This window comes from Astatotilapia calliptera, chromosome 22, assembly GCF_900246225.1.
Source record: "Astatotilapia calliptera chromosome 22, fAstCal1.2, whole genome shotgun sequence".
In the NCBI taxonomy this organism is placed as follows: Eukaryota; Metazoa; Chordata; class Actinopteri; order Cichliformes; family Cichlidae; genus Astatotilapia; species Astatotilapia calliptera.
In genome coordinates this window covers 27,154,572-27,171,215 of record NC_039322.1, presented here as the reverse complement: position 1 = coordinate 27,171,215, position 16,644 = coordinate 27,154,572, and the positions used below count along the sequence as shown (strand labels likewise).

Below are 16,644 nucleotides of genomic sequence, written 5' to 3'. Positions count from 1 at the left end.
CTAACTTTGAGAAATGAGATACTTGACTTTTGGTTAAAACAGTAATAAGAGTTACTGTTATTACATTGTTATCACAATCACTGTGAACAACTGAAAACACCATCAAAAACAGGTCAATTCAACCTACATAGCCTACTCACTATTAATGTCTATATACAACCCTACATTAGGAGCAAATTTTCACACGTGGTATGGTAGGTTTGGGTAACCTTTTTACTTTTTATTTATTTATTCAGGTTGTCTCTTTTTAGAATTAAAAATAATTGTTGATTTGGTTCTGATGTTTTTTTCAAATATTTTTAATACCAAAATGAAATTTGAAAATCAAATCATTGGCCACCCAAAGGGTGAAACAGCAGATAAGCGTTTTTAGCTACGGTTACTTTACAGGCTAACAGGCATAGATTGTAACTAAAAAACGTTTATGTCCTGATGCCAAAAGACTGTATGTTTGTTACTTTTTTTTGATGAACCCATATTAAACCCAGTGGAATTTCTGATAGGTCTGTATGTATTTGTGACGTACACTTGATACTGTTTCTGATCATTGTACGCTGCTCTGTCATCTATGAGATATCTAAAAACTATACATGCATATTATTTAAATATTCTATAGCAAAAGCAATTTTGTTTCTTTTGGTGATTATATCTTTATGCGTACACTGTAAGATTAATGTATGGTCTTGCTTATCTTGCTGCTTTCTGAAAACTTCTCAACCGTTTCATAAATTCTGATCTATTGTGTGAAAAACAGAATATTTTATGATGAGAAATATGTTGAATTATGTATGGGAGAATAATATTAACCTATATAGGGTGTTTGGGGATCAACCTCGTTCTGTATTCAGCAGTTTTTAGGCCAAATCGCTGAATGTTCTATACATTTGCTTTGGAACTTACATCTGCTGTGTATAGCACAGTCAGCAAGTCATAGAATATGTCTTTTAATAAAATTCATAAATCCACTTAGCGCTTGTGTGTTATGTTGATGGCAAGGTCATAGAAATGGGTCAATTAAAGATTTAATTTTTTTATGATCACTAGTATCTGTTTTCTGTGATGCAGATAAAGCGCTGACCATGACAAACTTTGGCAGTTTTTGTTTTTACATTTTTCCCAGCTTGTTCAAAGCAGTTCCTGGATTGTAAACTATCCAGGACAACCTCCATCTATTACACCTGGCTGTTTAATGTGACTGCTCATAACTTCACAGACTGGCAGTTTTGTTAAAGCAAACTTTTGGCAGGTTGAGAACATTTTGATAATCTCGTTGTGAGCAAGTATGTAAATGGATCGGTGCCGAGGTGAATGCACCCTGCAACTATCTTAATGCTAAACAAAGAACCCGGGCCTGGAGTATGTGCTGTCACGCGAGGTAGACGCCTGAAGCAATTCTAGCTTCTTTGTTGCGTTAAATGTCCTGAAAATCCAAACTCTTGCACTGTGAACAACCCTGCCACCCAAGGGGATCTTCAGGGAACTTTAATGTTCTTACACAGCCATTTTAAATCGGTGACTCACCCCAAGGGTGACAAGACCGTCCCCAAAGTTGCCATGATTTTTCGCTGCGGAAATGTTCTTTTGTGTTTGTGTAATGCCGTAGCCATTACCACTAAGTTTGGCGGATTAGGATCATATGCTTACACACATTTCATAGGAGGACAGAGTTTGACTTCCACCGACATTCACAGAGTGGAGTCTCTGACTGGCTAGCTGTATTTATGATGCTTCACAGGCCAGATACTGAAATGAAAGAGGCTCCACTCGAGGGGCTCTCTGTCTTAATCCGCGGACATTATCTCCACACTGTAAGTGGGTCTTGGCTCGTTACCCTGCAGTAGAGAGCCAGGCTGGCAGGGTTGCGAGGAGAGAGGCAAAACAGGAAAAGGGAAAGGGGGGAGGGCCTTGCCCAGCCGCCGAGAATGTAATCTCCAGATTAGGGGGCGAGACGAATTCCTGCTGCCAGCCTGACCTTGTCAAGGCAATGGAGGAGCCAGAGTGAAATTGAGATTTCAGGACAGGAGCGAGTCGAGATGTGTTTCATTCTTTTTTTTTTCTTTTTCTTTTTCCACCCTGTGTTAGTTTCTCTTTCAGGGGTCACAGCTTTGACACCATCATTCATGCTAAATGTGTGCCGTCACACTGTTAGCACACATGAAGTTTATGTGAGCAAAACCATATCTGGCACTGACCATGCTCTCGGCAGTCACTCAGTCCCCCTGTGCAGTTTTTATAGGATGAGCAGACAAAGGAAAAGAAATGGTGTTCTAATTTATTGAGACTGGTAAATATGAGTGTTTCAGCCAAAAACGACCAAGGCTTTGAAAGCTGTCGTGCTGAGCTGAAACATTTATTTAATAAGAAAAAAAAGATCAACAGTTGTTTTATTGGTCAAATAATGCTGTTAGAAAGGTTCAAAAGAAAGTGGAAGCAGTTCCAGCTTCTCTAATAGCAGGACTCACTACATGTATTTCTCCAGAATGATTTTTACTTGAGAGGAGTGCTGCATGCCTCAGATGGTCAACGTGACAGGAGCTCTTCAGCAGTATTAAAAAACAATCTCAGGAGTTCTTAAGTATGACTAAAGAAAAACTGAGACACTTATTTTAAGTTCAGCCTCTGAGCAGGATGGCACCGATTGTAAAGGAGATAATCACTATTAAGTGAATTGCAATTTTCATCCAGAAGAACTACACATTATTAATTTTACATATTAAAAGACTGGTTTATAATACAGCATAATCACTGTAATGTTGCTACTCTGTAATCACTTTAAGTAAATTATTGAGATCCTTAGTTTTTATCTTCTTCTTACAGATAAATGAGCAAATTACCAAGTAAAAATCAGAAAACATTTACAAATATAATAACTAATAAAAACCCATTCTGAACAGTATGTTCCTTACTCTTGGTTAGAAAAGCAACAGTAACCTCTCGATCTTGGTTAGCCAGTGTTTGCTAAATATTTCTTTGTTTTGGAAATCACTGAACCAGGTCTGTTCCATAACTCGTACTTGTGTCTCACTTTAAATATATATGGTTGAACACAAAGTTCATTCACTGACCTTTGGTGCATGGACATGCGTTTCCAATGAAGCTCCATCTACTTCAAACCACAAATAAAAAAACGTTACACGGGCATGAATAGAGAAAAAAAATCTTTAAAGTTGAAGAAGCAGAGCTGTTCAAACTCCCGCACAGCTTCTGTTTTGTTAACAAGCTTCCTTTGTGAATATTCTTACTTTATATTCTGAGTATTTCAACTTTCTGGATGACCTCTGTGTCCTTTCATTGAGTTTATATTAGCATGTTCTGCTGGATGGAAACTGGAAAATGAGAATAATAATGTGTTTGCCCCTATTTGAGCATTTCATTCATTTGACCCGTAATTGCAAAACAACAAAATAATGAGTGTGTCTGCCGCAGACAGCTGCATACAGCATCAGCTGCATAAAGGAAGTGGCAGAAAGCTGCCGATAAACTGCCATTGTGCTGTTTAGACAAGACATGTTTTTATTGCTTCAGACACTCGCTGGAGCAGAAGAGAAACCCACTGTCTTGCAATTTTCAATTCAATTATTTACGGAAGGAAACGCATTTGAGTCATAAGCTCTTTCCATGCAGGTACATCCTGTCTGTGCTCTAGTCAAATGAAAAGTAGTGCAAATGATAATAACGCTCATAAAATACAAACGAAGACAGAAAAAGTGTCAGTTTTGTCAGCGTTCTCCGATTAGGAATGTGATCTGCATTGCCTGGAGAGAAAAAACATAAACATAATAATGTTTTTTCCCTTTATTTGAGACCAAAGACTTGTCTGTTAATATTGCATACAAGCACATGTAACTCCTGACAGTCTCTGTTTAGTACAGCTAAGAAGTGCGTGTTGCCCTGAGGGCACCTCAGTTAGATAAATACCACAAACATAAAAAAAACTAAAATCCACGAGTAACATAAAAAAATGTGGCATAAAACACTTTTTAATGTATGATTAATTCTAAAGCACCAGTCAGTTGTGCTAAATTGAACCCAGAGCAGTGTAGCTGCACATTCTCTATGAAGTACAACGCTGGCTGGGCTTTCATTCATTTTCTATGCTCCTTTTTTTCTCATCCGCAGCTTTCGTTCGCACCACAAAAAGGTGTCATTAGATCTATAATTCAAAGTCTTTCAAAGTTTTTGACACGAACGGTTTGAATATCCTTGAACATCCAAAGCCACTGCGGGCTCTTGGGTAATTAGCGCTTGAATCAGTGCCGATGTAGCGCTCATTATATTTCTTAGCTGTGAACTTTCGCTTCATATATATTGTTTACCGAAGTGTGGCCACTAAGAGCACCCACACTGCCTTATTAGAAAACCGCTGACCCAGTGCTCTTTTCACATTTACATTAAAGCAACACTGGTTCTTACCACTTTGGTATTATTGGTAATCAGTTATTAAAAATGAAACCATGATAATTGAAGACAAAGTAAAGTTTCTCTTAAATTGTGGGTTTTAGTGTAGCATGGGATTAAATGAACAGCTGCTTTTTAACATTCACTGAACAACTCAACATTTTGTCAAACTGGATTGTCAGAGGAGAGTGACAGGGTGAATATTTGAGATGCCTGAGCATTAAGAAAGAAGGTAGTCAAGGGCAGTTAGTCTAGCTAAGCATGCAGGCTGGATGGTGACGGTGAAACAACTAGACAAGAATGAGTGAATCAGATCAATGGAGCATTGTTTGTCAAGAAATATTGGATGACAAATCACCAAATGTTGCTTTACAGTTTTGTTGTTGTGCAGGACTAATAAATGAGACACAGAGTGCTAATCTGACTGATTTAGGAAGCCAGTAGCAAGCTCTTCATGATAAACTAGGGACTCACTATATAGATATATATGAAATTTAGATCTTCTCTGTCAGATCTGGTGTTTAGTTTAAGGAAAAAACACTGTTCAAGACCATTACCATATTTAATAATACTAATGTTATACTTTATATACCTGCTGATTATAGTACATATAGCTTATAGCTTTAAAAGGCAATTTTTGTCATTAAAAACTACAGAATGTACGAAAACTTTCACCACCAGGGGCACCATTTTACCAGGTGTGTTGAAATATTAAAAAAACCTCTTCTTAATTTCTTCAGTCAGTTTCCAGAGCTGTGACTTTTTGAGCTGGGGCCCAAACATCACAGCTCTGAGTGCACAGGGTTGCTTAAATAATCAACCCACTGGGTCGCTTTTTGGAGGAATATTTGCTCAAATAAAAGATAACAGAAAGAGTCATAGAAACAAACAGTTACCTGTAGTGTTTGCACTGCAGATCAAAGTGAGTCACATCATGTGACTCACTTTGATGATCCTCCTGGTTGTCATTGTCTACTGACAATGTGGGTTCACCCCAACCCAGTATCACGGCAAAACGTGTAATAGACACACCGGTCCACCGTGACCATTTCATGCTTTGCTTCTAAAAACACGTGAATAGGGCACGCATGCTGAAGTTGGATTAACAGCAGGTGGAGGTAATATATTTAAAGCCACGAAGTCTGTAACAAACAAAAAACGTATGAAGTGCATTCCAGGGTCCTTAATCACCAGAAACGATTAAGCTGAGCAGCTAATATGTATATACATGTTAATTTATTAATAATGTCTGTTTAAACACTTCCTCATGATTATTTTCATGTTGGTTCGAAATAAAATCTCCCTCTGCTGTTACTGCAACTTACTGCAATTTCTGTATATGTGTATATTTCATGTTTTTTAGAAGCAAATCGTGAAATGGACACTGTGGACCAGCTTTGCGTGTAATAGATGCGTGATATCGGGTTGTACACCCAGTGTGAACATAGTGTATTTATGCCATAGCTCTGAAATTGTTAGACTTAATGACCCAGTTGCTTCCGTCCCTAACTTGACTCTGTAGCATGCAGCTGAAGTCATGCATAATCCCACAAAATCTACCCAGCTTATGAATTTTAAATGGGAAGACCTAAATCACAGAGCTGCTTTTAAGTGATTCCATTTCTAATAGGAAAGCAGACAGCTGGGGCGGTGTCCCGTCGTGGGACGACGTCACTCAGGCTGACATATTTTATAGATTGTAAATATATTTTCATGTGTGCATAGGTTGGAAAGTTGACACATTTGATTCAAGAGAAACTTTAAAAAAAAACAAAAAACTCCCAAACACGAAGGGGCTCAGGGAAGAGCAGACGCACATGGAGAAGAGAGGTGCTGTTGTGCTTTTTCAGTTTCTTTTAACTCTGTTTTTATTTTTCTTGTTTTGTACTCTTCAAGTTAATTGCCAAGTTCTGTGCACACCATTCAGCAACACTCTTGACTTGTGAAGTTGTGTGGAAAATGAAAAGAATTCAGCTGTTTTTATGCCAATATTATGTCTCAGCTGAACAGAGACCCATATGGATTGAATGAATAAAATATTGAGTTTTGAAGTTTTTTCTTAAGTTATGCTTCACTCTGACATTCTGCTCTGTGAGCTCTGAAGGAGCCACTTGGCCTAAACATTACTAAATATGGATATCATGTTCCCCTCATGGGGATTATTGCTGCTGAAACTTGTTGCTTTTTCTTATCGCTGAAGAACAAAAGCCTTCTCTGTGTACACATATATACTAGCTGTAAATGTAGGACCATTCTTGGACCATGATTCTTGTTTACTACACTTATGTGTTGGGGTTTCAACCTTTACCATGTCTTCTTATGTCTGAGTCTTCATAGTGTCTGTCTGGATTGGCCCTCTGTCACTCTGATTCCTGTGTTACTGTGAAGATTAGATCCTCGTGTTTCTTTGTTCAGAACACATGATTAAATTTTGGGGGTTTATTGAGACTTCTTTGTATCCAAATGCCAACACACGAGGGAGGCCTTGAAAACAGAAAATAAACCTTTATTTAACCCGATAACTAAAAAAGTGAAGCCAAAGGCTCGGTCAAACAAAACAGGAACTCCTGCATGAAGAGGGCAAAGAGATGGACTGATAAAAGACTGAATGAGTTGGAAAAGGTAGAAGCAATGAAGGCTGGAAAAATATTGGAAAAGAGGGGAAAATGAACAAAGGCTGGAAAGGACAACACTAAAACATAAGAGAAAATTTACCTTGAATATAAAGTAGGAAGGAACTAAAAGAAGAAACTCCGGGAAAAAAGAAGACAGAGATGGGGGACACTGAAAGAAAGAAGAAGCAAGAAACTAGAAACACAAAGGAGTGCCACAGATAACAGTTATTGTTGTTGGTGATTTGTCCTGGTCAAATTAGCAGCAGTCTTCTACATGTAGAAGATTGTACAGTGAAACTCTTCAGCTGAAATGATTTGGAGATCCTTTTAAATCTCTTGCCAGGCTTATATGAAGCCACCAGAGATCTTTCGCTCTTGACACCAAACACTTCAGCAAAGATGAGCACCAGGTTTAAATAAAACATGTTCCTCTTGTCACTTCTTAGAGAGAGATTTTAGGCTGTGCCAGAGGACCAGGATTATGACGATATCTTTAGCTGGCTCCAACGACTAACAAAGAAAGAAGCAAAGCCTAGTTGAGTAATGGGAGCATAAGCAGTTTGTATGATGTTATATATGGCGGTTATTGTGACCAAGCCAACAGGGATGTAGCATAAAAAACAAATAGTGGAAGAGTAACGGCTCCATGTCATGGCCTCAGTTCAGTAGTTATTATCAGCTGTGCGGCCTGCGTTCATCAGATGATGGTATCCTACTAATGCTTATTAAACCCATGTTGCACGCTGCGGCTTTTAAGGAGGTTCTAACCATTGGCATCTAATCTAGAACACCAGATTATAATTTAAAAATGTTGGTGGTTTTATTAAATGTAGGTTCACAGATACATTTTCCAATGTATCTGTGAAATTAGAACTATAAATAACGCTTTATATCATATGAGTATATAACCTTCATGCGTAGGCACTGTTTCGATCTAGTAATAATGAAATAGAGTGAAAGATTTCCACTTCTTACGTTTTCACATAACCGTGGAAGCAAATATATTGAAAAAAAGATTTAGCTGCTCTTCAGCAATAATGAAAAAATCGACATGTTTAAGCAGCAACAGCCCTCATCAGGGGAACAGGATGTACATACATATTCAACAATATGTAGGCCAAGTGGCTCCTCAAGATGTTTTAAGGAAATCTTCAAAATTCAATGTTTCATTAATTTATTCCATTTGGGTCTTGGAGCAACTGACACACATTGGCTTCAAAAGCTCTATCAACCCACTGAATTTCTTCACGAGTCGCCGTCTTCTGTTGAATGAGAGATTCACATAAAGCACAGCCAGTGTAACAAGAGTAAAGACTTCTGATGCTACACTGTCAGGAAATAAAGTACCTCATTGTACCTTTAGGGGTACAAGGCTACAGTCATTGCACCCTTATACCTGGAGACAAGGACAGATCCTTTTTCAGGTTCACCTTGGGAGTTATGTTTCCTATAGATTGATCTATTTGACAGAAGGCTGTCTTTTAGAGATCTTTATTAGGACTGAACTAAACAGTGCGTAGGTATAAATCAGGTGTACTAATCTAAAGGAAATGGGGTGCAGCTGATTTATAAGAAACATTTCTATCTCTTATAAATGCAAAAAAAATAAAAAATGCTTATGCAAATGACTATTTTTCAAAATTCTTTGGATACAAAATTTGATTAATTGCCCAGCCCTGATTTGTAGCCTTGTAGGTTTTTTATACCTCAGCTGTAAAAGGCTGATGGTGTTGTCTACCTGCCGGGCAGGTGAGCCACCCTGACACCCAAGCTTGTGAATGTGAAGTGCCGTAGGAGTTTCACATCGATACCATAGGTGTTTCTTTTAAAAATCTCAAACAAGGTTGAATCTTAGGCTACGTCCACACATACCCAGGTATTTTTGAAAACGCAGATTTTTCTATGCGTTTGCGCCTTTCGTCCACACGTAAACGGCGTTTTCGGTCACTGAAAACTGAGATTTTTAAAAACTCCGGCCAGGGTGGATTTTTTTGAAAACTCAGTTTTTGCATTTACGTGTGGACGAGAAAAACACAGAAAACGCGGCGTCAAAGGTGAGCGCCTTTTTTGACGTCACACTGTGCGCCACGTTATTATTTCGGTGAAATGAATTTCTACAATACTGTTTCTGTTAATTCTACTCTCTGCAGTGTTTAAATGCTTACATATACACACAGTTACTGTCCCTCCACACATACGACTCGGTTCTGCTTCTGTGCCCCATCCTTGTTTACTATTTCCCAACGGGGCTTCTAGACTTCTGATTGGCCAACATTTCTACATGGTTAAGAATATAGCGCCACCTGCTGCTTTGGCATGTTCCTAGCAGCGTTTTCCTTCATTTCTACGTTTACGTGTGGACGGGATTATTTTTTAAAACGAAAACGGAAAATCTCTGTTTTCAAAAATACCCGTGTACGTGTGGACGTAGCCTTAGTGACCTCGACCTCAAGGTCAAGTCAGAGGTCAAGTCTTCTTAACATTGTTTGGTTGGGGTTGAGAGGAAGGAGGCAAGACAAAAGACATGCTGTGAACGAGGGTTAGACAATAATAAAATCTTTAAAAACTTAAAGTAAAATTAGTCTCTTGTTGCAGTATCAGGAAACACTGTCTACAGGTGTAACTTTTAATAGTTTGGGAACCTTTTTGGTCCAGAAAATTAGCCTGAGATGGTACATTTATGTAGGTTTTATTTGCAGGGAGACTCTTACTGTACCCCTGTTTCTGAGAGCGTACCTTAAACAAGGGGCGATCGTGGCTCAAGAGTTGGGAGTTCGCCTTATAATCGGAAGGTTGCCGGTTCGAGCTTGAACAGTCTCGGTTGTTGTGTCCTTGGGCAAGACACTTCACCCGTTGCCTACTGGTGGTAGTCAGAGTGGTGGTGCCAGTGTCCGGCAGCCTCGCCTCTGTCAGTGCGCCCCAGGGTGGCTGTGGCTACAATGTAGCTTGCCATCACCAGTGGGTGTGTGAATGGGTGGATGACTGGTTGTGTAAAGCACTTTGGGGTCCTTAGGGACTAGAAAAAGCGCTATACAAATACAGGCCATTTACCATTTACCAATTTCAGATGCAAGAAGTTGGGGTGAAAATAGGGCTGCTCAATTAATCGAATTTTAATCATGATTACGATCTGGGCTTTCAACGATCATTAAAAATGACTGAGCCGATTATTAGCCCCTCCCTCATGCTTTATTCTCGTGCTGTTCCGTGTGGCAAATCGAGCGCACCTCTCTGCATTTCGAACACGTGTCACAACAATTAAGAGCAGCGGTCCCCAACCTTTTTTGCGCCACGGACCGGTTTATGCCCGACAATATTTTCATGGACCGGCCTTTAAGGTGTCGCGGATAAATACAACAAAATAAAACTAGTAGCGGTACCGAAAAAAAGAAAATTTATTCATAACACACGTGAAAAGACCCAGGAAAACCGAGTAAACGATAAAAAACAAAATAACGCTGAAAACAGATAAAAACCCTGAAAACTATACATTTCACATCTGAGCCTCAACTCTCGTGGCCCGGTACCAAACGACTCATGGGCCGGTACCGGTCTGAGGCCCGGGGGTTGGGGACCGCTGATTAAGAGGACCCGAGGGAAGCTCGGAAAGCTAAGCAGAAGTTATTTGGAGAGGAGAGTGACTGCTGGTTGAAAAGAGAGGTAAAAAAAACTTCAGTGGTGTGGAAACATTATGGGTTCGCAGAGTCAGACGTGGATCAAGTAGACATAGTGTGTAAACTTTGCTACAGTGTCGTAGCTGCACCACAGAGCAACACTGCAAATTTCACTAAACATAGATGTTTACATTTTTCATTTATTTTTTATATTGCAAACATTTGCACTGTTATCAGTATTTGCACACTATTTTATATTATTTTTTGACAATCTTTAAAGTCATTATTCAATACATTGTTATTGTTAAATAAATATCGTCAAATAATCGAGATCTCAGTTTCAGTGAAAATAATCATGATTATCATTTTTGCCATAATCGAGCAGCCCTAGGTGAAAATTCAATAGAGGTTTTTGTCGTGCCTCGTGCATAGACAAGCAAATTGAGTTGGAACAGAGGAATCTGATAGAGCTGGTAGGAAAGAAAAAAGAAAACAACAGGCACACAGTGCATGTGTCAGTGATGCATGTTTCATCTCTTAGGTGTGAGCAGGACTCTGAGGTGGAGGAGCTTCTCAGTTCCACATTTTCTACATTTCTGTGCCGCAAACAGGATTTTGAAGGAAACTGTGGTTGGTTAATTTGCACTAGCTGATTCTGATGCCATGTTTAGAGGGTGAGCTCATTTGAAACTGCTGTTTTGGCTGCCTATTACACCTGCTGATTGATTGCACTGCCCTGTTGGGGCTCATTTGGACTTGAAATACAGCGTTTTCTTGTGCTGTAAGCTTGAGGGGGGGATGCAGTTGAATCACAGTCTCACTTACTGTCTCCCAACGTAAAGCCTGGTGAAAGGAGGAAACTATGTCTTGGCATGTTGCTAGGTGATGCATTAATATTAATGTTGTCTTTTTTCTCAGAAAAACATTAACTCCGTGCCCCCTTTGGGATAAACCAAAGCTTAGAGATATCTCCATCTCGCTGATACTTCTTTTATCCCCGTTAAAACTCGTATCAAAGGTTTTAATTACATTCTGCTAATGTAATGCTGCAGAGCTTTGTTGGGAAATTACAATTGGCTCGCAGTTTCTAGTTTGCAGAGCTGATATGGTCAGCTCTTGTAATTGAAAAACGGGTATGTGGTGCATCTGCTCATGTGATGTGTTAAACCAGAGTGTGTTCAACTTTATAGAAACAGAAACAGACCTTGTTTTGCCTTCATCTAATCACTGTCAGATCAGATTCTCAAGTCGTCTTCGTAAACCTCGACTCAAAAAAACAAAGGTTGATTGTTCTGGTTTTATCTAATGTTTTTTTGTCCTGTTGGAAAATCATTTTGTGCGGGAGACATAAATCTGTGATGGAGTTCACCTTCTCCCTCACCCTTTCCTCCTGTTGGGCTTTTAGCCCCGAGTCTTTTGTCGCGGACCCCTCCTGCACCTCTCTGCAAAACCATTTTCCTGGCGCTGAAACACAGATGTTATCCATCTGATTAAATGTTCAAGGTTACATCTCCAAATACATCAAAGTCTCCCTCTCCCGAAAGAAGAGGCGTGACAGCCAGTATTTTTGGTAGCCTGGAGGTGCAAGTGCCAGTGTCCTCCCTTTCATTTTTTTCCACAGGAACATGAAAGAGACTGCAGCGCATGTCGTGTGTGCTCAAGTAAATCGGTGTCTCTGCTCAAATTAGAAAGTATTAATGATGGCTGTGACTCAGCCAATAGGTGAGATGGGTGATACTGAAGGGAACTAAGAGTTTGACAGTAAAAATATACTGATGAGGGTCATTTTCTTTCCCATTTCCAGGCTTAGAAAAGATCTGTGTCCCCACAGAGAGAGTCCCAATAGCATCTCAATTTATTTTTTTTATAATCATGGTAATAATGAATTTTGAATATCACTTGTTATATATACTATATACTGTTTATTGGTAATTTAGTAATTCATTCACCTTAAATTCATGTGACACATGCATCACAGGAGTCACAGTGAGGTAAGATAAGCAAATGTATCATCCATTACACCATGGAGCCTCTAATTTGTATTACACAAACAAATGTCATAATTTAATAAAGCAATAATTTTATTGTTGACAGATTATGATCAGTGAGATTTACCAAACGAACCAAGCATGTTATGGTCAATTCAGTGACTTCAAGCCCAAATCACCAACAGCATTCTGGATAGTTGGTTTGATGTGATAGTGCTTATATGCTGTGTCGGGGTTCTTAGCAAACGTGGTGATGTGTACTATGGCCAAACATTGGTCTCGTCTTGTAACCAAAAGTCTTGCGAGTTGTTCAGATGCTTTGTTGGAGCCTTGCTCCAGGCAACATTTCCAAACAAGCTGTACTTGTTCAGCCTTCTTCTAATTGTACCGTCTGCAACTTTAACATTTAACATTGTAACTGAGGCCTTCAGAGCCAGACATTTGGATCTCTTGTTTCTTTATCACCGAATGGTCTGAGTTTGGGGTAAATTTACTGGGACAGCTGCTCCTGGCTTGATTGTGGTGTTGTGTTAACATACACCTGCCAAAGCTTCTGCTCTCATAGAGGTGCTCATTCTTTTGAGCACTTTTTTTTGTATTAACAATTTCAATATGCAAAAATATTTAGGAGCTAAATGAGCGCCCCCTTTTTGACTCACCCTTCATGCTGCAGCTTTCTCTGCCAGAATGAGAAAGGTGGATGGCTGCTGTCACCCTGCAGCAAAGTTTACAAGAAATGATATGATTAGAAGATTGTGGCAGACGGAGCAGTTTTCCTGCATACAGACAGCTTTCATTTGAGTTTCTTCTGCATTCATTTGCACTCTCACAACAAAACAAAGCAACAGTGGATAAGAGCAGGTGAAGAAATTGCTTTTCTTCACGTGACTGGAAACCTTTATTGGCATTTTAATGCGTAAATACAGACTGCAAGGAAACAGTAGAAAGAACTAGTTAGTGAGGGTTTAATTTCATTCAGACTCACAGGTGAAGTTATTAGTGGAAACAGTCACCACCTGAAAAAATCAGGTACATTCAGCTGCTCCCTCGCCACAAGGGATTACGCTGCATGTTCAATTAGACAGAGGTTTATACCAGATGCCCTTTCCTACTGGAAACAAACCAGCAACCTTTGGCTTAGAAAGTGTTCAAGAAGTAACAAGAAACAAGGATACGCAATGGAAAACATAAAATAGCAAGAGAAATTATGAATACCAGTAAAAGAACAAAAGCCAGAAAGCAGAAAGAATAATACAATAACAATATATCAATGGGAAATAATTATAAGCAGGCAATAAAAAAGAAATCTAAGATAAAGATCACATATAATAAAAGCACATGAAAAAATAAGACTGTAAAAAATGTGTTTTCAGAAGTAATTTAAAGTAGGTCAGTACTTAAAACTGACTCAGAACATACTGTACTGCTGTCACTGGTTCAGTTGTGTTTATTTTGTTCTCCCCCTGAAGTGAGGGGGTATGTAATCAGTGCTGTCTGTCTTTGCTACCAGTCTAGCACCCACAGTTTTCAAGATATCGTTTTCACATTTTGTGTGATGGTGGAAACCAATAACAGCTCGAGCTGATTTAATTTAGGTGAAAATCGGGTCAAGGTCAAAACTTTATATTACCCACAATTTTCATGGATCTTAGTCAAACTTCACAACAATATACTAGGTCTTGGGGAGCATGTGTACCTAGGTTGGTTAAGCATTTGACCTTTACCTTCATTGTTAGCGCCCAAGGTCAAAATTGACCTTGAAAAAAAATTCAAGAAACCATGGGGAGAGCTGTAAAACACATTTTATTAAACGCACTCTATGTCAGCCCTATGGCATCACAATGATGCCATAAATGTTCACAAAATCACACATTGCATAAATATATCTTAAAATCTCAAGTTTTTACAGCTTCTGAAAGACACAGATTTCAGCCAATTCTGCTTAATCACATGAGTAAACATAATAAAATACCGTTTTAGTATGCAAGGCTTCGAGGTAATAGGGTCAGGGGTTTAGTTTCCATTGGATCATCTCCAACCTTTAAAACACTTGTTTTGTTTGAGCTCGTTAAAACATTATTTTTTCAGAACGACACTAAATGACTTCTCAGTGACGCAAAAAGATTTAATATACTGCACCAGATTTCCATATTCTTTCATGTTTCATTTATGCCCAATTTTAGGTTGCAATGTGGAATTTTATAGTTTACAGTTTGATAGTTATAGCTTTTACTGTGTATTAGAAAAGTTGGAGAAAATCATGAAAAACACTCCATTAAACAAAGCTTTACTTGTAAAATTGTTTGAGGTTCTTGCAGAGGAGAAAAAACCTAAATATTTGCTTTTTAGTAACAATTTACTCTGTGTTTGTGTGTTTTGTAAATGTGCTGTAGCTGGGTTTTGAACAAAAGACACAATCCTAATGTGTCAAATTGAAAAACTTTAAGGAGCCTTTTGACATTTTCTCAGCAATTTGAGAAGCAGCATTCACTTGAGGTTGAACAGTTCAGGACTTTGAAGAAAAAGCTTTTACCAGAAGCGAGTTTTGTGTTCATTACTGTGTGACACAAGTAGCCAGTGTAGCAGTTTCCAGGCATTATGACAGGCAAGGCTAACCGCTATCGTATACTGATGTACTCTCATCTTGTTCTTGTGCTGAAAACAGTGCATCCCAAAATAAAAGAAACTTCAATTATTCTTTCAGTGAAGATATGTATTTTTTGCACTAGTACTTCTCTGCTGCTCCAGACCTGTAAGTTCATGCTTTTCAACACAGGCTCATCTTTTTTTTTCTTGCTTCTTTCCAGAGATTGAAAAAATTCAGAAAGACGAGGGGAAGGAGGAGGAGAAGTTCATCGATGTCGTCATCAACAAGAACATGAAACTGGGCCAGAAAGTTTTAATACCAGTCAAGCAGTTTCCTAAAGTAAGTGCTATGGTATCACCACCAGAGATTTCTCCAAGAATGTGATGTGCACAGATAGAGAATTTTAGATTGCGTTATTTATAGATAATGAAGTCAACTACAGTGGCTCTACTTTTGATTTAAATTCCTTCCAACAGCCACTTGACACTTTTTGTTGATGCTTTATGTTATTAGATGTAGCATATCCGGTAGATGGTGTTCAGGCAGAGAGTCGGATGACAGAACTGGGGTAGGACGATGTTAGGGAGGTTACTTTCTGTCTAAAGAACTGTTTAAGCTTTTGAAATGTATAACTTTAATTCTAATTGTTCCTCTCTCCAGCACCAAACTCTCCTTTGTGTTGACCTTGGTCAGTGGCGCTGTGATGCATCTGTATATTAATTTGTCAACGAATAACCTCGCAGTGGATTTCATTTTATTGAATGTCAAACGATTCCTTGTGAAACATGGGAGATTCTGGGTCTTTTACAAGCTCTAGAAGCTGTTTTTCTCATGACAATTTATCGCTTGTATGGGGAGAACGTGATTGCAATGTGGCCCATAAGTCACAAATATAGAGTCCAGGACGGTCGGCTTCACAATGACCTCCATGTAAAGCCGTTTTGAGTGATAATACTGTTGGCACATTTGAGAGCACTTCAGCCTCACCCGCTAGCAGGAGCCTTCATCGACAGCTGCATTTACTGGAGCCACAAGCTCGATGCGTGACAGGGATTTCCCACTGGGAGCGTGATGAGGAGGCTTGGTGTAAAAGTGAGAGGGCTGCTCCTAGTTGGGGGACATCGCTCAAGTTTTCATCTCAGCCCCCACGGGAAGGATAGCGGCAACCTTCAGTATACCACTGGAGAGGACAAAGCTGAACCAACAAACCTCTAGGTTTGGTTTCATCAATCTCAACACCAGACTCAGAGTGACATTTCAGCATATAAACATCACCATGCTTTATTATTGTTATTATTTCACACGTAGCACTTAGTTTGTATTTGTGAAAGACTGTAGATCAAACAGGAGTTAACACTTTATGTACTTTTTAATGAAATATTATAAACTAGAAATTTTTACAAAAAAATGCAAAAAAAATGGTCCCTCGTAACATCTTTTTA

At 39.0% G+C, this 16,644-nt stretch overlaps 1 protein-coding gene across 1 annotated transcript in view; it reads left to right on the top strand.

The window, feature by feature from the left end:
- The window catches only part of khdrbs3 (KH domain containing, RNA binding, signal transduction associated 3), a 153,442-nt gene that overhangs the window by 59,712 nt on the left and 77,086 nt on the right, over window positions 1–16,644 (top strand). Inside the window, exon 2 of the mRNA XM_026157422.1 lies at window positions 15,423–15,541. Coding sequence (XP_026013207.1) covers window positions 15,423–15,541 — 119 coding nt within the window. The remainder of the gene's footprint in view (window positions 1–15,422; window positions 15,542–16,644) is intronic.